The following is a 25,136-nucleotide window of genomic DNA, read 5'->3' as shown; positions in this document are numbered from 1 at the left end:
TATCACTCTTACTGTCTGGGTGTTATCTTAGATATTAAAATTTCTCCGTGACAGTAAATAATGTTTACTGTTACCTAACAAAGATTAAAAACGACTGAAATGAACCAAACGATTGAAATCCCCAAAAATGATAATTCAATTCAACATCAAATACTTATACAACACAACACTACTTCTAGTTTTTCTGCTTAGAGACATCCTGGTTACAGAAAATATAGGTCTTAATGTACCAAACTTTCAATAGAGCCATGTTGACAGTCAACTTTTCAAGCAACATTTTATGTGACGCTAAAAGCAATGTACTGTACTAGCATGTACTGTAACTCAACTTTAAAGGTTGCGGAAAATTTAACTCAAGCAAAGCAATGCTTGTTGAGTAAGAGTTCCTTCAAAGAGATATTACATTTTAATTGAAATACAGCAAGATAACAAAAGCAGTATACTTTGTGCAGTAAACAGCAACAAGAAATGCAAGATAAGAACAGCCCACAGATTTGAGATATGAGAATCTTGAAGGCAATGTGTCCAGCTTAAAGGTAAAAAGCAAGCAACTCTGCAGGGGTTTCCCGAAATGTGATTTATCATGTCATTGCTCCAGCCATCATGGTTGTTCTGTTCATCTACACTGTTGCAAGGATAGCTTTTCATGTGACCACTTTTAAATTGCAACACAACTTACCAATCGCAAGCTGTTATTTTGATGTTACTTGACAAGTTGGGTATATGCAGCCGGTTTTATATGGACACATTACCTTTCCATACTAGAACAGTGAATGTTCAGAATTTAGAAAAGTAACCTGGTGCAATGTCAAGAGTAAATAAAAACATCTCCGCTTTATTTCTGTCTTCTCAAAGCAAAGCCATGCCATGTCTTAATCAAGTCGAACTCCCCAAAATAAATGTTTATTGGAAATCCTAATGTGTGATGCAGGAAAACAAACCAACAAAAAAAGCTGCTTTATGATGTTTTGGCCACTGCTTTATTAACCTAGAACTACTGGGGGAATGCAGTCTTAAACGATCTTTGCAATTGAAATAATTGACTTGAAAAACTGCTTGAAAGAAAATTGGCGTCATTTTTTAAATAACAAATTTCTCTACAATTAATTTCTCCAGACCTCTACAAAAGACTGCAACTTTAAGAAATAAACACCTTTTATAGTTTATTTATTGATTCATAATAATCATCAATTTGTTATGATTAAATTACAATTGCAGAAACAGAATCTTTACAAATCTATGCCATAAGAAATGAAGACAAAAAGACGCTATTTTGCCTATACATAAGAGCTGTTCAAGGTGAAAATTTGTTGTTTTTGGCAAAATTTTAAGTCTCCAAACAAAGATGATTTACTACAGCAAAATCCCTAGTAATTTGCATCTTCAAGTAATAAAACCTATTGATACATTGACAAATAACTAAGAATTGTTGAATTTCTTCCTGTCTCAAAGTTTTGTAGTAAGCATCTTTGGGGTTTGAACCCCACCATACAATGGAAAGTAAAACTGTTTGAGCAATATATCAGTGATCTTTACGCCTAATAGACAGACTAGCTACTTTCCACCATGAATGGAGATCAAACTCGTCCAGAGCTCTTAAGAAGTATTTCCACCACAATAGAACCATTTGCATTGGTTCTTTGATTGGTCCTTCAAAACTGTCTAACTGTATCTTTGTAGGTGGATTTAAAACTCTCCATGCTTTAGGTGTCAAACAGCAAGCAAAATGATACACCTTCAATGGATGGTATATTTCTCTTCGTACATTATAAGCATAAGGTATTGGAGTCCAACGGCCATTGTCTGCATAATAATGCCATAAAAGAACTTGGTCATTTGGACAACCATTGTCTGACAATTTAGACCACATGTCCATTATTTCCTGGTAGTATTGACTAGATGGTTTGAAAACAAGGATTCCGGCATTAAAACAAGGGTCAAGCACACCAGGTTTGCCACAGTATGCAGCTCCAAGATCTGTATCTAAATCAAACAGCTCATCTATGCTTGTCAATGGTAATATATCAGCATCAAAATATATGATTTGATTAAACTTTGTGTAGTTCCAGGCATGAAAACGCATATGTGTGCCAATAATCCCAAGATTTTGTTCTTTCCTCCCTTTTTTCCTATCCATCCAGTTACAGTCTAAGGGCTCGACAACTTTGACGTCATAACCTGCTTTAGAAAGAGCATTTCTGCCTGCCTCTGTTACACCATTCGATACTAGAGCTATCAATTTTTGTTCACAAGAAAGATACTTAATCATGTATGCATTCAAAACAGCTCCAATAACAAAATCATCATTTGTCATTGCAGTTAGCCAAGAAACTGGTCCCCTTGATGGGGGTTTATCATTGCAAACTTGCTTATTAAACTGCATCTCAAACTTATGCAAACGCCAGGCTGATTCATGTTGAATTTCTATTGCATTGAGGTGTCTGTCATAGTCATTGTACACCATGTTTATTATCATCATAGTGTATGAAGCAAAGTACTTGAATAGTAGTGGCCTCATGAATATTATGAATGCCAGTAGCAATATGATACCCAGCACTGCTTTCAGGTATGTCATCCTGTCAAGAAAACATTATAACATTCAAAAATTGTAAAAAATGTTTTGAAGTGCACCTTTTGTTAAGAGAATATAGTCTATAAGAATATTAAGGCTCAAAATCATTGCAATTTAAGAAAAATTAAAGGCATTTGACACAGGTAAAAGTGGCTTACAGCCACTTGACCCTCAGTAGTTGACCAATTGAATTGCGCACAGAGAAAAACCTGTGAACAGTCTCTGCCACAGAGTGGTTTCCTTTGAGAAGTTTCACATTCCTTTCAAACACACATGCTCTGATCGAGTTATTTTTGGATTCGCTGTACTTATGCATGTCAAATACCTTTGAAGAATTATGCAAGGCTTCACCAAGAATTAAATACTTTGTTTATTTGAGTTTTTTTGGAAAGCAAAACAAATGCAAGTTTCACGCTATATGTCTTGAAATAGACGTAACCCGGTTATACCTTGTCGCTTAAGAATAATTTAAGCATATAATCTTAGGCTCGTATAATAAAAAAATTAAGAATATTGAGGCTAAGCAAAAATGTCTGTATTCCTTTAAAAAAGGATCTCTGAACATATTCATTGGTCGACAGAGCAGAACATTTAATCAATCCACTATATCCAACATTTTTCACTTCCAGCAATACATATGCAGGGTATACCTAATTTAAATTCTAATTTCATGTGCGTGCTGCTGAAATATCGTTTGAAGATATGAAACTGACGTTTCGAGCGTTTCTCGCCATCATTACAGTCCATCTTACCTTGAGAAATTTATGTAACTTGCAGCATAAGTTACAAAGATACGTAATCGGATTCAAAGCCAGGAAAGTTGTATTTGGTCCAAACTTAGAACAAAACTGTAGTTCGGCATCAGCCTCGTATCAGATATGTCCTATCACAGAATGATGTTGTTGTTGTTCAGGATAAGAGAGTGATGACGTCATAAAAACGATTTTCAGAAATTTTCTATTGACTTTGCCTAATTTTAAAAGAAAGCCAACGAATAACACAGATAGCTCAATGTAAATGAATGAGCAATTTTCTCTTGCTGCAATTTTGTTTGATAAAAGTTCTAGGCTATCATCATTCCAAATTTAAATTCTAAATTGGGTGCCAATAATATTTGTACCATATGACCAAATTTGGACAACAATTAAAATCACTGGTTACCATAGCAATAATTTCCATTTAAGCGTTATATTTTCAAAGTAGCTATTGACAATACAACTTTACAACATTTTGATGCAATTTTCGGGATCCACCCGGTTGATTCAACTTATATGAAAGTCTTTCAAGTAGAAACTAACTCTACTTTTCGAACCAAATGAATCAAAGCCCTGAAATCACAAGAATTCTATGTTATTGTGGTACTTAAGAAATGTGCCAAAATGAATCAGTTGGCTACATTTTCAAAATATTTGTCCCAATATGTCAAACAATGGCTCTTGCGACAAATCATCAAATTTTTCTTCACAGGATTATTTCAAAAATGAATTTCTGGATTTTGATATTTGATGTGGGAGAGTTCTAAAGGGCAAGAAAGAGGCAGAACTCCTTCCCAAGGTAACTCAGACATAACTTTCGGCAATATACTAGTAGCTACTTACGGCTCAAGGACGTGACACGTGGTTACAGCATGTGCACCCGTCTTCTATAAAAGAAAAAATATTAACGTAAAAATTCAATTTTAGTCAGCTAGAAACCCTTTAGCTTGTCGAAGACTGACATGTACGGAGAAACAGTTGAGTATATCTGAAAAGCCCTCTTCGTGCATTACCTCGGTATAAGCTTAGGCATTCTGATAAGAAGAGATTTTTAATTAAGATATTGTAATTAAGGTTGGAAAAGACCATATTCGTAATAAAGTTTATGGCATAGAATTTGAAGAGTTATCAGGGTTTGTAGCTCTATATATTGGTTCATTGTGACTGGTAAATAAATATTTATGATGCACCATGATTTTCATTCGGTTTTTTTGTAGAATTTGAGGTACCCTTTGGCTAATAAGATACCTTTCCTTATTTCTTTGCTGTCGACTTTCAAGTCGCCAATATAATGTTTTCATGTGAGCAGGGCCGCAGAGAGGGGGGGGGGAGGGGGGAAGGAGACAAATTGCCCTAGGGTCTAGAAGGCCTCATAAAGTAATGAATTCAGTTTTAAAATCGAATTAATTAAAAGTAACAAAATTAAACTTAAAAAAGTACAATATCTTGCACAAATAAATGAATTTAAGCAACACTGAGGGGGAAATCCAGAATGCAATCAAACTTAAAAACATGCTCAGCTGCAACCTCAGGTGAAAAATTAGAAAATAAAAACAATTTAGTTCAAAGATTGTTCTCATTTTAACAGAACAGAGCAGATTAAACCCTTCAAGGTCAATAACTTAAAATTAAGATTTTCGTTTTCTCATATAAACAAATGCCCAACATCACGAAAGACTGAAATCTGGAAATTCGTATCTACAATCCCGGACAAATAAAAATGTTGAGACAAAATGCAATTTTTGTAATTTTCTACTTTAACTTGCTCTTGTAAATTCGAATACCCCCCTTTCCCCCCGAAGCAATGTTGGATTTGTAGTTTTATCATTTCTTCTTCAGAATAATGCATTCAACATTGAATTGGGGGAGGGGCGAAGCTCTTTTTCAAAGGAAAGAGAAAACATAAATTTTTCTTGAAAAATCTCAACCATTTTTTTCCGGGATTGTAGAATGTATTTGTATTGTATTGTATTGTATTGTATTGTATTGTATTGTATTGTATTGTATTGTATTGTATTGTATTGTATTGTATTGTATTGTATTGTATTGTATTGTATTGTATTGTATTGTATTGTATTGTATTGTATTGTATTGTATTGTATTGTATTGTATTGTATTGTATTGTATTGTATTGTATTGTATTGTATTGTATTGTATTGTATTGTATTGTATTGTATTGTATTGTATTGTATTGTATTGTATTGTATTGTATTGTATTGTATTGTATTGTATTTGTATTGTATTGTAGATTATTTAATGCTAGTTTCTAAAATAGTGAATATACACTAATTAAGAATAACATTAGGCAATTTCAAGGATTGCATAAGACAGTTCATTTACTGCAAAATGAGCATGCGCACTTGTTTTCAAGGCACCAAGTTTTGATCAAATTCTTAAATTGTCTAATATTTTGTGCTGTCTTTATTGATCCCGGGAGTGAATTCCAGGTTTTAGGCCCTTGAAAACGTCATGATCTGATACCATTATTGGTAGTTCTGGCTTTTGGAATGTCAAGGGGGTTTTTGAGTCGAAGCTTATGACCTGTTATTTTGGGTACAAAATAGTCTTTTATGAAAACAGGATTGAGGTTGTTAAGTGTTTTATAAACTTCGAGCGCTAAAGTTCTAACTGATTGGACATGTATGGTAGTTTCTTTTGAGTTAGCAAGTAAGTCTTTGTGAGAAGATGAATAGTCCGAACAGGCTAGTCTTAATGCCCTCTCGTTAATTTTATCTAGCTTATCCTGACTTCCAAACCACATAGCCAAGGGTGATAATTCCGAAGATTATGAAGAAATACTCCCAGCTACCAATGATGATCCTGTGCTGGATGTTTCGTTGCTGGTTCAACTTCTAAGATCTAGTTTTTTGGTACACAATCAGGTTTTTACCGGTTTTTGATTCCATCATTTCAATTTGAATTTCAAACCAAGTATCTATGCACGATTTTGTGGGTACGGCTTATAATTAAAGGCGAAATAAATTTTTATCAACCCAATTTCCTGCGGCCTTCAATCAAGGGGGCTTGTAAAAAGGGGGGTTTACATTTCCCAAGAACCAAATTCGCTGCGGCTAATAATGGAGGATGGCTTGTAATCGAATAAATTCGGTACTCGTAAATTCATGTGTAGTCAATCGTTTGAATTCCATTGCTAAGTAATAGTTAATTTCAAAGTAAAATGTCTCCTGCAAGATTATTTCAAAGCAACATCAATCGTTTTTCAAACGTTAGAATTTGAAATTAATCATGCTTGAATGAATTTCATGGCTTCAATCTCTGGCTACATAAAAAGGTATTTGTGACGTCGTCACTTAAGAACTCTACTTCTGGCATTATTTGCAGAACTCTTTTTGCCAAAAATCCAAACTCAAACTCAAAATATTTTTTAGCAAGCAAACAAATTAATCATAATATACTGACTTAAAATACAAATTTTTGAAATTTAAAATTAGAACAATAAGTAAGACCAGAAAATCAGTTGGTTTTTATTATGCTGAGGAAAACATGAAAAAACTCATGATGAGCTATCGAGTCACGTGCACTGTTTGACGTACTTAATAGCATTATTCATAGAATTTAGTTTGAATTATACATAACAGAACAGTAAAGACAATTGATAAAAGAAGAATAATAAAAAGGTCACAAGAAAGCAAGTTCTGTTATACCCGAAAACTGAATTATGATAAGATTATTAATTTGGACATGATAAGATTGATAAGGTTGAGATTTTTAAAGAAATTTGCTATCGAAAAATGAAATTCCAAAAAAGCACCAACTAATCCGAGAAACTCTTTTGAAAAGAAAAAATTGTAGGTGTACCTAGTATGCTTCTGCGGAGGATAATTATCGATTTGATAGCGAGTCTCCCCCGGCTTTCTACCAAAAGTAACCGCCCCTTCTTGACGACTTTCTGGATATTGTGTTAACTATTTCAAATGATTTAATAAATTTCGAAGCTCGTTGTTTACAGCCTCAATATTGTTTTCTTTTGAAATACCTGTGATTTCCCCCCCCGTCCTTTCATTTTGGTATTCACATTGCTCTCTGCTGCATGACTCACAAATCATTCTAGTCTTTTATGAATTGGGAAATTACAACAACGGCATTCTCATCTGCCTTTGTGAATGAGATTTAAAAAGAACAATACTGCAAATAATTGAAGCACGGATAGAATAGATTCTGACAGAGAACCATAAAATCAAACTGTTCAAACTCTTTAAAAGTTCAGTTTATCCCTGCTGTTGTTAACGCACAGAATTTTGTAAACAGGGAAGCTCTAGAGGAACGAATGCGTTGACTGGGAATTCTAAAAGGAATTTCGAGGTGAGTTTATTTCTTAAATGTAAACACCTTGTTTGGACGCAATATTAACAAGCACTTAATAATACCATTCAACTTTTATCATTTGTTTAAAGCATCCTTTTAAAGCTTGTTGAAATATTATGCATTAAAGAGTTTTAACGTTATAGATCTGGACTTTGGTCGATCTGTTGTAATAAAGATTGTTGATAAGTGGCGATGCTCTGTCTAGAGCAACCTTTTAATACCATGTGGCATGGTGAAAGACTTTCAGAATTGCATTGAACAGTCTTGATGTTTTTGATCGTTTTACCCTACATTATTTTCGTGTTTTTTCTCTTCAATACTTGATGTCCTTGTTAACAATCATATTCTTGCACGCGCACTTATTTTGAAATCAAAGATGTTTAAAGAAGAATGTAGAATAAAAAAATAGTAAAGATCAGGTTTGCTTGAATGATTCGATCGTGCCTTTTTCAAAGTAATGATGAAGCTTTAAAGAACCGCGAAATAGTAAGTGCCACAATTATTGAATATAAAGAACATGATCTATTACAGTTGATAAGGGAGGTAGGGGGTTAATATCTAATTTTATTTCCTTGTCCACTGCATCCAGCCAAAACGGGTTATAGAAGAAGAAGAAACAAGGTTGATGCCAGGAACAACCTGCTAATTCCCACGACGATATTGCATTTCGGGTTCATGCGTCTGGTCATGCCTGTTCTTGCATTGCGTGATAATGATGCGCCTGTAGGGCGACAAATTAACACCTGTCGAATGCAATGTTTGCCAATGTATTGACGACGATTGTCGCCGTCTTCTCGCCATGTCGCCAAGCGATATGATTGTAACAGAATTCACACCCCTTTTTATCTGACTGGAGCCAAAGGGGGTATCTTGCATGGCTGAACTCTTGCTTGGAGTATGATGATCGCATTTGCTGTTGAATAGTTCTGAAAGGAATTAAGAAATTGGCTCAGATTAGGCCTATGCTAAGATACGCTTTACATTTTTCTGTGTCAGATAAGAAGAACGGTTTTTTTTCTCGTTATAAAATTTATACTCGACAAAATGTATAAATAATCAGAAAATAAGAAAATCCTTTCCACCATATTTATTACACAAAGCAAGTTTTATTCGTCTGTGTCACTTAAAACTGAGCGCTTTTTTATGCTAAAGGACGAGATTAAATTTGCTAGACTATGATGCTCCAAAATCGAAGCAACTCATCCAATTCTAGTAAAAGTAAGAAAATTCCACTACTGTGAACTATTCGAGTATCGGTATCTTCTGAAATAAATTGTTTTCAATTATCAAATTTGACGAAATTTTTTTTGATACCAAATCCCTCTTTTGCGTAGGTGGGAGACGCCGAGCATCCCCATACCAAAACAAATGTCTAGTCTTGTGTACAGAAGCACAGCCTCCACGTTTTCTTTGTGTAGTGTAGAACCGTCTGTCTGCCCTTCAAAAAATTCAAATTATTCAATGATGATCGATTGAAATACCAATAAACAATGTCAAAACGCCGCTCTAACAGTAAATCGAAGAAACCGGGAACTAGGCCCTGACAAGGATCAAAGTTTCCGGGCGCTTTTTCCCAGGATAAATTTCTTCTACTAATAATGTCCATTAAAATTACATATACTTTTAGAAAGATTGACGGTGTTGGATTTATAAAGATTACTTGGACCATTGGGTTCATGAGAATTGTTGTTTAAATAATATTATAACTGCTGCCGACAGCATTTGTCCGAGGGGCAAATAACTCCAAGAAAATCTCGTACACCTTTGTGAAAATCCTATTGTTTTATCTGAAAATCCCTGGAAATCCTTTTGTTTTAGGGAAAATCTCGTACGCTATTTGCAAGAGTTGCCCTTTGCTTTTGTCGTCAAACAACTTATGTTTGTCCACCTACAAGTCACTGTATTATCAGCATACTTCAATGTATTGTGAATCAATGACTGATCACTGCTATTTGTTTTTTGTCACTCACTACAATAATTCTTTTTTTGGCAAAGTTTTGAAGAGGAGTGTTGCACCCCTCATATCCCCTAATATTCTCGCCCTGTCTGGTGTGGGTCTTTTTGAAAAGGGTCTGTGAGGAAAAATCATAAAAAAATACCATCCTTTTCATCGCGTGAAGTTTCAAATCTAAGTTTTGGCATTTGTTGCTGTTATTGAATTTTTTTTACAGGATTTCAAATCGGATTAAAGATCACTTCCTTTTTAAGACAATAGGTTGTGGGCTTTTGATTAAAAGTTCTTTCCGTTTCCTTCTTCGTTTTCCAACTTTGTCTTTTTTTATCAAGGTGATTATATAATTTTATGTCAAATAGAGTTCTCAAGTGTGACGTCACGAAAAAGCTATTTTTAGAATTTTCGAATTCTGACCACATAACATGAAAGAACACCATGAAGTACTCCCATATATGCAAAATCAGTTAAATTTGTCAAGAATCGGGTGAGCTATGGCCAATAGAAGATTTGAAGTTTGCTAACGGATTACTGTTATTTTGAATTAGTTCATAAAGTTATGAACTGAGACCAAATTATAGAGGTTGATAGGGCCAGAGCCTGTGCTCAATCCGCAATACCTTTGACTGGTTTTGCAGATTTGGAGGTATTCCTTCCATGATGCTCTTTCAGGATGTGGGAACAAATTTCAAAAACTCTAAAAAAGATTTATGTGACGTCATCACTTGATAACTCTATTCACTCTTGCTAAAAAAGCGTACGATGTTTCTACCAAAACAAGAAAATTTTTAAAAATAGGATTTTCACCAAAGGTGTACGAGATTTCCACCGCTTGCAGATTGACTGTGGATTTGTCTACTACTGTTCTTGCGATTTGTCTATCGAGAGAGAGAGAGACTGCAAGTTCAACCCACATCCTGCAACCAGACTGCTTTCATACTTTCTATGTCGATGATATAATCCAAAATGAAATCATGTTTTAATACGGCCCCTCAACAATGTCGGAGATAGGAAAATCGCTACAAATGACATAAAAATTTGATCGGGTTATTAAATTTATCAAATTTGTAATGCTTTTTGGCTATAAGCTATAAGGCGAGACCAAATGTTATGCTATAAGGCGATACTATTTCTCATGTCATTTCAAAGCCAATTTATATTAATTATGTTACGCAAGATATCTGGCTATATCTGGATCTAGATTTTAGAAATTGGATGAATATAATTTGACCAATAATGCTTTAAAATGAGCTTATACCTTGCTGGTAGAATGAAGACTTCATTTTGAGAGTAACCCAACACGTATTTTCATTTCGACTTACAAAATGGCTGCTCGAATACTTTTGGTCCAAGATAGGCCTCCCAATTCTTTTCCAGCAAAGGATCACCAGTTGATCCCTTCCAAATGACCCCTGCTTTTTCTACTACATCACTTGGTCGCTTCATTTTTTTCGGTCATTCTCCACCTACCACACCTTATATCTTAGTAGGGTTTTGCCAATCAGTTTTTTTCGTTTCTTCCTGTGACCCGGCCACTTGTTCTTTAACGATTTTATCAAGACTATTGTGTCTACATTTCTCGTTTCATACCCTGCTTACTTATATTATCAATATTCACAGTAATTATAAAAGCTGCAATAAAACCGATTGGAATAATCCAAACGGACTTTTTCAATCTGGGTCAACCAGCGGGAACTAACCTTTAAGTAACACAGTCCAAGAAATAGCGTGACCAGATAACCGGGCGATGAAAATAATTTGCAAATGAAACTCAAATCTCTTGTGCCACCGGCATGCTTTGCGATAATATTTTCAAAATTGGCCTAATTTTGTGCTGCATGAAAATGCAAAACACAATAAATTTTTAAAGACAGCTGCCGCTAGGCATGCCGGTTGCACAAGAGCCTTTAACTAAGGGCGCCGGAGCCACGGGGGCCAGCTGCCCCAGTTGCCCTATTGCTCCGGGGGCAGCTGGCTCCGTTGCCCTAGTGGTGTAGGGGCAGCATGGGGATAGCAAAGTGCCCTTTTCGCGAAATTGATTTCCGAGCAATATTAATTCATGTGAATATTTTAAATGCTATGGAAATCTAGGTTTCAAGCATCTCTTGATACCTTGATAACAAGACAAAAGTCAATATTCTCCATTTTGACGAGAACTGAAAATCGATTTGCAGAACAACTTGACCAACAAAAATATTTTCGCTGATAAGTTCTCTTTTACTTTCATGATCATGCTGAACAGATTTCAGATTGCTAACAACGTTGGCTCGCATATGTTCGATACATCAGTCAAGGCATCAATAATGTCTTAAGGTAGGCTACTGGTCCAAATTCTAAAATCTTTGTTTGTAGTGCTACACTGTTAAATTTTGGCGTCCTGGGGTAACTTTTTGACCTTTTTGCAAAAATGCAATAAAATTTTTAAAATAACTTGTAGTTGCTATGGTAACCGGTAATGAATGGGGAAAAACATGCCTTGCTTAGTGCAAGCTATTCTTAGTTGTAGTTAATCATACAAGCCAAAATGATACATCAAACAGTTGCTTTGACTCTGAGGAGTGCACAAAAGGTCTTTAAATTCTAATTTTCTAATTTTATACTTTTTTGTTACACATTTTACAAAATTTCACGTTTTATGGCTATAAATCTCTCCTTTTCCAGTCCAATCATGAGACAAATGGTTACCTAATGTAAAAAAGAAGGCCTTATGTGCACTGTCTGAAGTATAAGGTTTCTTCTGGTATATAGACATGTTTTGTTATATTCAGGGGGTAAAATATTTCTTTGCACTAAACTCTACCAGTTTTCCGAAATCACTATTCTTAGAAAATGCTGATTAAAGTTTTAAGAGTAATGTTTCAAGAGATAGCAAACTAGAATTGGTATGTTTTCAACTTTCTTCAATACAAATGTCACTTTACTTGAAATTCAATCAGAAATAACATATAACATTTAATGAATAACTAATTTTAACCATGTAATTTAATATTCTTAAGCATTATATTTTCCGGAAGCATATTGTTCGCCTTCTTGCACTATCATTTTTTGTCTTTTTTATACTTCAGGCTCCTTCTTATTTTCTTTGTTTCTCTTTTGACAGCTAACTCTGCCTTTTTAATCCTTTCTTGGTCTTTTTTTGCTGCTGATAGTTCTAAAGTTGACCCTGGAGTGAGACTTAGAGATTGGCAGAGAACAACTTTGAATGTCGCACCCATTGTGAACTGAGAAATTGCCAACATGACTGCAGTTTTCAATGTTTTTCTTCCAACAAAGGTAGTTTTTGGGCAAAGTCTCCAAATAATGTTATGCAGTTACATTACACACCTGCCTGTTATAATTTTGAATCTTTAGCATCTTTTCTTGAGTTAGTTTTCCTTTTCCAGAAACTGGCTTTTTGTGCTTTTGACTCTGCCACTAGATTCCTCAAGGCAGATCCCATTCTCTTTGAGACATGATTTATGCAGTCTTCCTTTTCTATTTTAATATCAGGGCCATATGAAGTTAGTTCTCTAACAGCAGAAAATGCCTTGCTGTCACCATCACAAAGCATAGTTGTATATCTGTATCTACATTTTTGCACTGACCTTGACAACAGATTTTTTGCACAAGCTACCTCCATTGCACCAGCTGTCCCACCAAAGTTTTTCTGGACAATTTTGTGTGTGTTTTTCTTTCCAATCATCAGATACCTGATGTTTCACAAAATACAACAGTCTGGCAAAATACAACTCCGTTTGCCGAAAATCCACATCTATTATGATTTTCAATATGAAAAGTTAGTCCAGAGTTGTTACATATAGGCCACAGAAGTGAGCTTATCGACTCATTTACAGCAACCTTCTGTACGATTACATAGCAGTCTTCTGGCTTCTCAACAGTGCAGTCATCATTCTATACCGAGGAATCGATGTTCATGTTAACTCCAAATACTTGTTGTTTCTTAGCACTGGAAGACAAGTCTGCTAGGTGCTGTTCCTTCCTGATACCGACATAACTACAGCGCCAGCTTCTTCTGCGGTTAAATTTTTTTCAATCCTCTTTCTTCAACCTCCAACGTAACCTCTCTTTGTCCTAAACTTTGTCTTCCCCATAATTATTGCAAATATAACAAGTTTTATTTCAAAATCAATCCTACTTTGGCAATTCTAAACGAACTAAGCTGCTGCGAGATCCCTGGAGCCACCATTTTGAAGAGCACGTGACACAGATAAACCAATCAGAAAGACCTTTTCAATCCGTTAGCCAATCACCTTTCGTAGATAAACTGACGTCATATAGAACCAGCCTCTAGTTGCTAAAGTACATAAACGAACGAGGCTTTCTTCTTACCACAGGTAGCTCAAACTTTCTAAACAATACAAGGATCGGAACAAGCTTGAAATGAGCTTCAAATTGGTGTATAGTTATCCTGTGTTGCAGGAGGGACATACTCTGAAAATTGCACTTCGAAAACAACTTTCTAAAGAAAAAATCAGCTGATTGTAGCTAGTTTGACGGATCCCGATCAGCTTTAGACATAAATTTACACCTTTTCTGTCACGATTCGAGCCAAATAAGTTTGCAGTTCTATCCTCTAGTAAATAAAGAATTGATTTAAAGCGAAAACAAAAAATGCAAATTTTGACGGAAAATTGCAATTTTTGGACCAGTAGCCTACCTTAAGTGCTAGCAAAGTCTTAGGAACCAGGGGGCACAGTGGGTACGTGACCTCTTTTTTCCAAAATTCAGTTTACCTGCCCCTTTTTCCAGCTGCATAACCAAATTGCTCTATTTCCAGCTGCATAACCAAAAAGTGCCTTTGAATTGCTTAGGTGCTATACGAAATGAGCAAAGGGGTGACCTTCTTTGGCGATGGTCTAAAATGTTTCTTTTCGATCTGCTTTTAGAAACAACAAAAACAAGTTCGTAACAAGGGTTACCGAAAAGTGGTAGCGATGGAAAATTGGCCATGGGCCTTGAGGTTTAGGGTGCTCTTGAGGTTTCCAGTTTGTGAAAGCAAGTAAGACATAGCAAAATTTAACACATTTAAAACGAATACAAGAAGGTGACTTGAAAAATATTCTGAAATGAATTTTTAGGTAATCTGAAAGGCATGGTCACCAAAGTTTTTCTGCTCGATTCGCTCGCAAAGGGCCCCCTATTTCGATTCGCTCGCAAAGGGCCCCCTATTTCGATTCGCTCGCAAAGGGCCCCCTATTTCGATTCGCTCGCAAAGGGCCCCCTATTTCGATTCGCTCGCAAAGGGCCCCCTATTTCGATTCGCTCGCAAAGGGCCCCCTATTTCGATTCGCTCGCAAAGTGCCTCCTCTTTCGTAAGGCCTCCGAAATCTCTCGGCGGCACTACACACAACTAAGCCAGAAAATGATAACTATACCATTGTAGCCAGGCTTTGTGTAACAGCCTTTTTAACAATAATAGAATGACATGACTCGTTCTGCTCTCAAGATCTTTTTAAAACAGATCGAGCCAAATATGGAACTCAATTCCAAACGAAATAAGTACTCCCCAACTTTACAAAAATTAAAGAGAAAATCTCAGAATTTTCATCACTCAATACTTGCGATTTTTGGAAGGAATACGTATGCAACATCAATTATATTTGATTTTAAATTATATTTAGTGTTGGTAATTTAAATCAGTTAGATTTATTTAGCTCGAATATTGCTACAGATTGTACCAACTTTAAATAAAGAAGAAAAAAGAGTATGTTCAGAGGAGTCATATCCAAAAGTTATATCAAACCCTGTAAATGGTCATCAGAACAAAGTTTTGTTTTTATGTAAGGTAGGATTGGGTCCAGCCTCCCTTGATGGTTGATGTTGGGGTGAAAGGGATTTCGAGAATGAAGTTTGACTGTAGTCTTGATTCAAATGTATTTTTATGGGTGTTGAATTCATTTCCGAAAGTCTTTAGGGCGTAGCAACGCACAATTTCCCTAGGGGCTACGCCCCCCAAAACACTAACCACCTCACCCTTGACAGTGTCTTCACCTACAACCAGACTTCGCCATGGGCTAAACGACGATTCCCTATCTGTTTCATTGTTTCAAACTTTGACACTTCCAAGGTGCCCTTTCTGCAGTTGCTGCCCCCGTCGCATCATAAAGCTTCTGGCGCCTCTGCCTTTAACACATGGCTTTTCGTGTCCTTTGTCACCCTCAAGCCTGGTTCCCATAGGATCGTAAGAGGGTCGACGGCGGTCTGCGTTGGTCTCCCGAGTTTATGGGAACACTTTCTTCCGATCGTTACGACTGCGCCGACTGTGAATCGTAAGGGTCGGGAGAGTTGATGTGAGTTCAGCTTTCCCGACTCTTACGACTCTTACGATCAAAGAAAATTTTAATGGGAACACGGGTCGCCGATCCACTTTTGTTAAGAAACAATCACTTGGATGTTATTAACCAATCAAAGTTAAATGATTTGGCGCGTTTTTGCTTGCTGTTGTTTTGTTGTCATGGGAACACTTTGTCTTTGATCGTTATGAAAGATGGAAGAAGGGATCGGCAACACGTTCCCGACTCTTACAATTTTATGGAAATCAGGCTTTATCTTCTATTTAAAACCCCAAAGACTTGCAACGTCATAAACACATTGTTAATGTGTGTAACCTAAAAGGTTTGTGAATGCGATAATGTATGCATATAGTAGTTGGCATATCCATTAATGTCCCTTTTCAAGCAAGGTTTGTCTAAAATAGAGGAAAATTAATCTTCAATTGAAAATTTTTCACATATTAGTTTCAATCGATGTCACAGTTCATGAAAGATTTAAGGGAGACACCTTTTTAGCATTCTTGTTTTTGTTTTAATAAGAGGATCATTTATTTTAAGCGACCTTATTGTCTGAGATCTTGTGATCTCTGTGACCCTGTGCATGTTTTGATATCTTGCAATCTTGAAAATGAATTGTGGACCCCTCTGAGACTTTAATCAAGTGATGACCGCAAAGGGGTTTGGGATAACTATGCACTTTCCCTCCATTTTGTGAAAACATGGTCCGCACAATACTTCTGAAAATGGATCAAAGTGTGTTGGAAAGCGTCTGCTCGATAAATGGTAGCACACTGCTTTCAGAGCAAAAACATTTTAGCTACACCTGCATTTAGAAGAGCTTTTTCGCATTTTCAGTTTATTCTCACATAAGGCTTTACTCTCAACTCTACCAAACTTCAAAACAAACACCAAAATTTGTTGCATGAAAATTTTAAAGCTCAAAGCAACTCTCATCCGTATCATTTTGACTGACGTTTTTATAATCGGATCCAGAAGTAATGCGCCTTCCCTGCTGAAAGTGCAAGTCGATTAAGTTAAGATTTCGCTTTGCTTTTTGCTGATAGAGCCACCCTAGTGCCATCAAAGATTATATATGAATATCACCATAGTTTATAGATATGATATCACCGAACGATTCACTGCGACACGGGTCATTCATCCATGTATATTGGCTCAATAGAAATCAATTACTTGTCATAGTTTGCTCGATTTCATTTTTCTAAGCTTTCAGATATAGATTTCATTCTCAAGGTTTTGAAACGTTATGCTTGCATTTCCTCTTTCATTCTCAGCCCTCTTTACTGAACATTTAAGCAAATACCCTCTCGGACATCTGTGGGACCTCTATTTTTAGAATTTCTGAGTTTTGATCCCGGAACCTGAAAGAGCATCAAGAAATACCTCTGTAATTTGGTCTTATGAACCAGGCCAGAATAACAGTAATCCGTTAGCAAACTAGAAATCTTTTATTGGCCATATCTCACCCAATTTGGATCATATCTAACTAATTTTGCACATTGAGAGGTATTTTATGCCGTTCTTTCAGGTTATGTGGCCAAATTTAAGAAATTCTAAAAATAGATTTTTGATGACGTCACACTCCGGTACACTATTTGTTGGTGTTATCCGTTGTTTGAAAGTCACTTTTACCAGACTGTAGCGAAGTTATAAAGTCAATTCTATGACAACATTGTTTTTTCATTGTTTTGACGTGTCCGTTTTTGTGGGGTATCTGTTGTTGAGTGGTGTCCGCTGTTGAGTGGTGTTCGCTGTTCGGAGATGTCCTTCGTTTGGAGCTGTCCGTTGTTTGGAGGTGTCCGTTGTTTGGAGGTGTCCGTTGTTTGGAGGTATCAGCTGTTAGAAGATGCCCGTTTCTGGGAAATGTCTGTTGTCTAGATATAACATATAAAATAATTTTGCCGCATGAAAACAATGCTGGAACAACATTGCTTGCCCGATGTTGTAAGTTGTCCGTTTCTGGAAGGTGCCCATTTTTCGAGGTTACCGTTGTTTCAAGGCGTTCGTCGCCTGGAGATGTCCGAAATCCAGAGGTATCTCTAGATAAATGATTCAGATGCTTTGATGTCATTTTCAGATGAATTTCGAGGTCATTTGAAACCGCAAGATGAAGTGTCACTGTTACGAGTTAAATACTTTTAGAGAAAGTCTTTGTTCTCTTTAGTTTTCAGCTTTCAAAGTGTGTTTGGATCTATCTGGCGTGTTCTTTGACTGCTCCGTAAAGAGAAGTACATCCTGAGGTTGCTTCGGATTTTTATTTCATACAATCATCGCGCATGTTTTATTGCAAAATACCTTTATGTATGTATGTATACATTTCTATTTTGTCAGTTCCGTGAGTCTATTTTACTGTAAAAAACACTTCTGAACTTTGATAATCAAAGACGCCTCAGGATGTCTTTATTTGACGAAGAGAGACTTGTACGTAGAATAAAGTTATTTCGACCGCTTCTATAAACAGCTGTTTCAACGAATCCACCAGAAAACCAAATACGTTGAAGCAAATAGGCATCCTAATATTGATCGCTACACATATCACCCATCCGATGTTTCCTTGAAAAATGCCAAGAATGCTAGCAATTAATACCTTTCCAGGGAAGGGATGCCACAACCTTTTGCTATCTTCTAGGAATCAAATTTAATAGCAGCTGCAAATGCCCTAGGTTTGGTTGTTTATGTTTTCTGAAACGATGAGCTAAATATTCAAAAAACGGCCGACCTCTACTTCAAGGATTTCCGTCTTTCTGCCCCAACTGTTCGTAGCTTGTTCGTGCTAAGTCGCTTATCACAAGAGAATCTCAACATGTGCAAGCGCTAGCCATGCGCGTGACCTGACATCAAAATGTCGACGTGGAGACCGGCCTTAAATGCCCCAAAGTTCCTAAATTGAATATTTGTAGAACCCCGAAGCTCCAAGTGCAATAGAGTACCGAAGTGATGACGTCATAAAAAACATATTTTTAGAATTTTCCAATTTTGACTATAAAACCCGAACAAGAATTATGAAATACTCTTAATGTGCGAAATCAGTTTGTTGCAAATTTTGTTAAAACATTGACTGAGATATGGCCACATAAGCACAGGCTCTTTTCCCATCGAAACTCTGTAACTTGGTTTTGGTTCATAACTTTGTGAACCAGGCCAGAATAACAGAAATCCGTTGGCAAACTTAAAATCTTCTATTGGCCATATCTCGCCCAATTTGGAACGTATCTAGCTAATTTTGCACATTGAGAGGTATTTTATGCTGTTCTTTCAGGTTATGTGGCCAAATTTAAGAAATTCTAAAAATAGATTTTTGATGACGTCACATTTGGTTACTCTATTGGCACTCAAGATGGAGGAAAACGTTGTGCTTGCTAAGTTTAAATTCTGTTTCACAGCTTCTCATCTATTCCGAAGATTATCGGGTATCTACCGTGCAAAAGTATTTTGAATGCAAGATATATTTCCTCGTTGTATTTATTTAGCTATTTAATTTTTTGATTTTATTCTAACTTGTTTAAGGAAGTTGTTTAAGAAATATCCAAAGTACAGCTAATTGATTCCTACTAAAATAAACAGAAAATATTTAGAATATTTTTAGAATGGGTATTTACAGGCACATTAACATATATTTAAATGTAATTAACGAGAATCGATTCAATAATCCAACTTAAAAGTGTAACTCTTCAATAAAAAACTTCTTTTCTTCTCAGGAAAAATGGCTGGAAGATTTGAGGTAATGATTATTGCCACTGGCATGCTCACACTAGCTTTCATAATGGCCTGTGTCTCTACTGGTTCAAACGGTTGGGTACGCTTTGAGCAAAGTGGTAAAGACCCTACTATCATATCATTATGGGCTGATCAAGGTCTTTTCGAACAATGTGTTAAAACCAGGCTTCGAGGCAGAGCTGAAGTTTCAAACTGCTACAGTGTTTCATCCACGTACAATGGGCAAACACAAGACAGTAAGTTTCGTACTTTTCTAATCATTTATACACGGCGTCTTGAGGTCTACTTTACAAGATGCTGTGTCAAACTTTACAATAAGATAAAACGAAAAGAATTAAATGCTAAGATTAAATATGAAGGAATTAAAAAGGAGGGGTAGATAGAACTAGGCTGAGAAGAGCAAGTTCCTCGCCAGCCGACACTTTTTTATAAGAAGAAAAGTTATAAGAACACCGAGACTGCTCACATTTTGGTACAAGATTCTCGTTCCAATTCACACCGCTAATTTGCTGATGGAAACGAGCATTTCTACTATTGACGAGGCAGTAAAGCAGCTTGATGTGCTTATTGAAGAAATAAAAGCCATCAGAGATAATTGGGATGCCATCGTGAATGAAGCAAAATTTGTTGCTGAATTGCTTGACATTGATTCAGTTTTTGAGTCAAGGCGAAAAAGAAAGCGTAGGGATGGCAACAAAAACGAATCCTGTGGATTGTCCAACGAAGACGAATTCAAAATAAACGTCCTCTATGTGGCGCTTGACTCTGTCTTGGCCGGGACTTCACTGAGATTTTGAGAAACAAAAAATATTGCCTCAACTTTCAGCTTCTTGTACGTTGTATCATACGTGGAAATGGAAGAAACTAAGTTGAGCAGCACTGTAAAAGAGTTTGCAGCCAACTATGCTACTGATGTTTCTACGGATCTACTAGAAGAAATGATTCAACTACGACATCTCCATCGATTGAAGTTTGGAGACGTTTGTTTGAGCCCCTTAGATCTCCTTAATAAGCTGAGAAGTCTGGGATTAATGAGTCTCTTTCCAAATCTCTTCATCGCGTTGAGAATTTTTTGCTGCCTTCCAGTTACTGTTGCGAGTGCAGAAAGATCTTTCAGCAAATTCAACCTCGTAAAAAGTTTCATGAGGACCACAATGGGACAAGTCCGGCTTAATAACTTGGCTGTGCTATCACTTGAGCGAGACATTGCTCGAAAAGTAGATTTGCAAGATGTTATTAATACGTTTGCTGAAAGAAAACCTCGCAAAGCTTTACTCTCGGACAGTTACAGACATTAAAGCTTACTAGAGTGTTACCTTGCCTGTTAATCTATTCTGTTTACTTGATGGGTATTTTGTTTGTTAACGGTTATTTGATTTATTATTATGACTTCCCTGATTCAAAAATTACCATTTTGAAAAATTGAAGATCTGGCGCCGGGCCCCTGGGCAGTTGCCCCCCTTGCCCCCCCCTCTCGGTGGGTCTGTGTGTTACAGCTTCGCCTTGATTTGCTTTAAGTTTAAATTAAACCAACAACAGTGAAGAGTCATATCAAAATTGGTCCGTTACTGAATTGTGCTGCTAAAATGCTTGCGCAGGGACTGGGTCTAATGACAACACAGTGATGTTACCTGGAAGGTCGAGTGGGTGTAGATGAACCCACAACATTTGACGAGAGAAGCTCAAAAAACTTGTTGGTACTTTCACTACCTTATTATTAATCCTCACAACTGCCGTGGCTACACCATTGCAATGTAATATATGACTGATAATATGTGAATTTCTGACTCTTCAGTCGTCTGTTTCTAGGTTGGGAAAAAGCCGTTGCAGGTCTTATGGTTACAGCAACTGTCATAATGGGGATCGCTGTTGTTCTAAGCGGATTTTTGATGTTATCAAGTGAAGGGAGATCAGGCATTCTCAGTGATGTATCTCCTGTAATTATTGGCAATATAGCAGGTATTCAGATAACATTTCACTTGCTTCAATGAAATTTAATCTCTTTTATTTGTTAAATGTTGAGGCCCGGAATATAAAAATAGATAACATACTGTAGTTAAGAAACTCTTAAACAAATAATGACTGTGGAAATTTCCCAAGCGTTAAGAATCTGCAGTCCTCAACGTTGACATTTGTTTCTTATAAAAAATGAGTGAATTTATTTTTTATGACCAGTATGCTTAAATGTACATAGCACATTACTTCTTAGATTGAAAAACATTGATTACAATGCTAATGTCATTTTTAAAGCTGATTCTAATGTGTTGATCTAAAGAGCCGATGTTTTCGAAGATTTTGAAATTTTGTCCATTGAAGGTTCTTGGAACCATTGTAGTTTCAAACTAATTTCTGCAAATACCTTCCCATTGTCTTTGATCTACCTGATAGATTTTGTGTCAGTTTTGCCTCTTCTGAAGGTTTTTCTAGGTAGGAATCCTTGCACCAAAAACATGTTTTTAATTGGCTCTAATTCCGCCTAAGCTGTAATTCTGAATACAGAAAACACAGTTCCTGCAAAGTTATTGTTTAAGTTTGGTTTCTGGCCTTTGAAGTTGTCCCATTTCAAAGAATTGAATTTTAGAGCCTTAAAGTTAAAAAAAACCCTCCAGATTTAAAGAACAGAATTGAAATGAGATTAAACACAAATGACAAACAATTGGAAAAGAGGAGAAAAATGATGAATGTAATAAAATTTTTTCTCCCGTTTTATCAATTTTATCTTTTTTTATTTCGGGCATCTTCTTTAAAATACTAAAGCAATAAAAATATTTCGCGATGAACTTTGGTTCAAATTTGAAAATTCGATGAATATATTTCTATGACGTCATGATTTCTGCACTCTTGTGGTTTATTTTGCTAATTGCAAGTATATTCTATCAACAGCTGTGATTGCTGTCATCGCTTTGATTATCTACAACAGCAAATACGAATCAATCAGAAATAAGCTAATTGGTGTTTCGGAAAAGGAGTACGTTGACGATGAAGTTACTTTCGGCTATTCTCTCTACGTTGGTTGGCTGTCTTCGTTTATACATTTCATTAACATCTTCTTCTACTTCATCTACAAAGCCTGGGCGAAGCACACATTAGAGAAAAGAAGAAAAGGTAAAGGCCACGTAAGAACGACGCATGCTTAATGGACTTGGATCCTAAATATATCTTTTAGGAGAAGCATGCCTTCTCCAGTGTATTGTCCATCTTGGACTTTGGTGGAGAACCGAAGTATGTTGTTGGAATGTAATATGTGACATTTGAAAAAACAAACAGGACATTTTATTAATGGCTTCTTCGGAATCAGGTAACTGTTGCTTAAATGCACTTGTGTCTGCTTTGACCTCCAGTATTTGCAATTTTTTAAATTTCATTCGATAAATGTAGCTTTTCTGTCCGTGGCCATCAAACGTTTCTCAAATAATTCTTCATAAAACATCGTCAATTTAGTAGTAGATAGATTTGTAATGGGTATTCAATGGAAAAAGGAATTTATCCGAATCATTTATTGCCTAAGTGGCCTTGTTTTATTTGTTCTGAAGAAATTCAGCAGCATAATTATACGGTCAGTGCTTTTATATGGTGTTCATAAGATTATCATCGGCTCATCTTTTTTCTTCTAATGCATCCTGAAAATGATTTTGCAGCTTTCAATTAATCTGTCTGGGCTCTGGTGAGAACCATGGGCTCTAGGAGTTCCTGTCCTACTCGCCTCGGATACTGGTCAATGTAAACTTCAAAATGTAGAAAGCATTACATTCATTTTTTGTCTTAATACACACTCAGACAATAACCAGTGCATTGAATTCCACCCTAGCTGTTCTTAAACTTTTTTGGAAAACTCGAGGCTGGACTGTCCCATCATGCCCGATCGTCATTTGCCGACATGTTTGAAAATTCACCAATAACGCACCCCTAATTGGGAAAAAACTCTCTGATTTCAAAATGAAATTTTCTAAAAAGGTTGATCTACATTGTTAAAAATTACATTTTACAGTAGCTTAGCTTAGTTTCAGCTTGTTCTTAATATTTTCCTAGCTTTTGAAAAATTTGAGGCTCGAGTTCGGATTTTTCATATAAAAAAAGAGTGTAGGTCCTGATAATATCTGAGTCCGTTGCATTCCATGTGGTTTTTGCTTTAACAACTGAGTTCGGGCAGAAAAAGGCAATTTCCCCCCTTCCCCTTTCCCATTCCCATAATATCAATTACTTTCTGATACAACAAGGATTTAGTGATTTGAAATACAAACAACCATTGCATTGATCAACATCAACAAATCTTTTGATAACCTTTTCTTGCAAAAAGACAACTGTATCGACAAACTTCTTTTGCCCGGACAAAAACCTTTTTGTGCCAACGGACAAAGTATTCAGGGGCACAGTGCCCTTTAACTCCTTTGGCGACGCCCCTGCTAGGCAAGGGGATCGCGATTCATTTGGTGTGTCTTGATCTGATCCACACGAGGATCGCTCTCATCTAGAAAAGAATCATACCCTTTTGAGAATAACAAACAAAAGCAAAGATCCTTGTTCATTCCAACGTGTATTTCTGTTTTGCTAGCACTTGATTGCTGTTTCTTACATAATCAAGCTTTGAGTAATTGAGGAATATCAGCAAATTTGTTACATAATCCTCAAGTTGGACTGAGAGGAAATTCTCGCCATAATCTACCATTTTCAATTCGGTGAACAGTGCTGCAGATACTTTGCCGTTGGGTAAGTCGTGTGTATTTTGTTTACTGCCATGGTTTGAAGCCTATCAATATATTTAAGTTGAATCTGACGAAGAATGTGTTTATTTTTCTACGCAAAGCTATGTATGGGCCGAGAGAGCGTACAACGGCGTACGGAACTTTTTAGCGTAATCTAACAAAGGAACGTAACGGAACCTTGAGCGAAGATGCAAACCTTTCTCTACTTGACCATAAGTAGTAGGCCTAATATGGATGCGGTGGCATGGTAATAAAAGAGCTTGGTAAATAACAAAGACAATTTTTGTCTTTAGTCGCAAAGTGAGGAATTCTTTAAAAGGCATATTTCGTATGAGCAGTTGTTTAATAAAACAAAAGCGTTTGGAGTGGAATTCCATTGTTTCGTGACTCTTCATTTTTTTAAATTAATTTTTACTGCCCTAAAAAATTCACCCTCATTTCCATGCTTTGTACTAAAGCAAAAGAGAGAATTGTATTGCATTAGCCAATCATGTTCACGACACATGCCCTTCTATCCGCTGCCATTTCTAGGTATCCCAGAATTCTTTTTATTATTGTTTATGCAATCAAAGACCGAGATACAACTTTTTGTTTGGGGGGAGGCCTGATAAATCAGTGTAACAACAGCCATATTTAACAAAATAAAAATAATTCTCTTATGTGACGTAGATTTTTTTGGGTGGGGCCAAGGCCCCCCGGCCCTTCCCGTTATCTCGGGCTATAAAGCTGTGAATAGCCGCTTGTTAAATGCTCAAGCATATTTTTTCTAAAGAGTTTTAGAGAATGGATTTTCCATTTAGAAGTAGGACTTCCAGGATTTTA

General features: G+C 36.3%; 2 protein-coding genes across 3 annotated transcripts; one reads left to right on the top strand and one right to left on the bottom strand.

The window, feature by feature from the left end:
• Positions 1–1,313: 1,313 nt before the first annotated feature.
• LOC135688558 (glycogenin-1) lies at positions 1,314–3,449 on the bottom strand. The gene is made up of 2 exons (XM_065205465.2): positions 3,325–3,449; positions 1,314–2,576 (listed from the first exon to the last, which is right to left on the bottom strand). Exon 2 carries the CDS (start codon positions 2,573–2,575, stop codon positions 1,523–1,525), a length of 1,053 nt encoding a protein of 350 aa, XP_065061537.2. The 5' UTR covers position 2,576; positions 3,325–3,449; the 3' UTR covers positions 1,314–1,522.
• A 3,924-nt stretch (positions 3,450–7,373) lies between these two features.
• LOC135688500 (uncharacterized) lies at positions 7,374–23,199 on the top strand. 2 transcript variants are annotated; one of them, XM_065205370.2, is made up of 4 exons: positions 7,374–7,650; positions 19,593–19,847; positions 21,421–21,570; positions 22,495–23,199. In XM_065205370.2, the coding sequence occupies exons 2-4, from the start codon at positions 19,598–19,600 to the stop codon at positions 22,746–22,748; spliced, it is 654 nt and encodes a 217-aa protein (XP_065061442.2). In that variant the 5' UTR covers positions 7,374–7,650; positions 19,593–19,597; the 3' UTR covers positions 22,749–23,199. The 2 variants fall into 2 exon arrangements, with proteins under 2 accessions (XP_065061442.2, XP_065061441.2); XM_065205369.2 differs by lacking the exon at positions 7,374–7,650 and adding an exon at positions 18,072–18,195.
• Positions 23,200–25,136: the final 1,937 nt, after the last annotated feature.

This window comes from Rhopilema esculentum, chromosome 19 (assembly GCF_057945365.1).
Source record: "Rhopilema esculentum isolate cy_ngs chromosome 19, ASM5794536v1, whole genome shotgun sequence".
In the NCBI taxonomy this organism is placed as follows: Eukaryota; Metazoa; Cnidaria; class Scyphozoa; order Rhizostomeae; family Rhizostomatidae; genus Rhopilema; species Rhopilema esculentum.
Note: the sequence above shows the minus strand (reverse complement) of the source record. Positions and strands in the feature narration are given on the sequence as shown.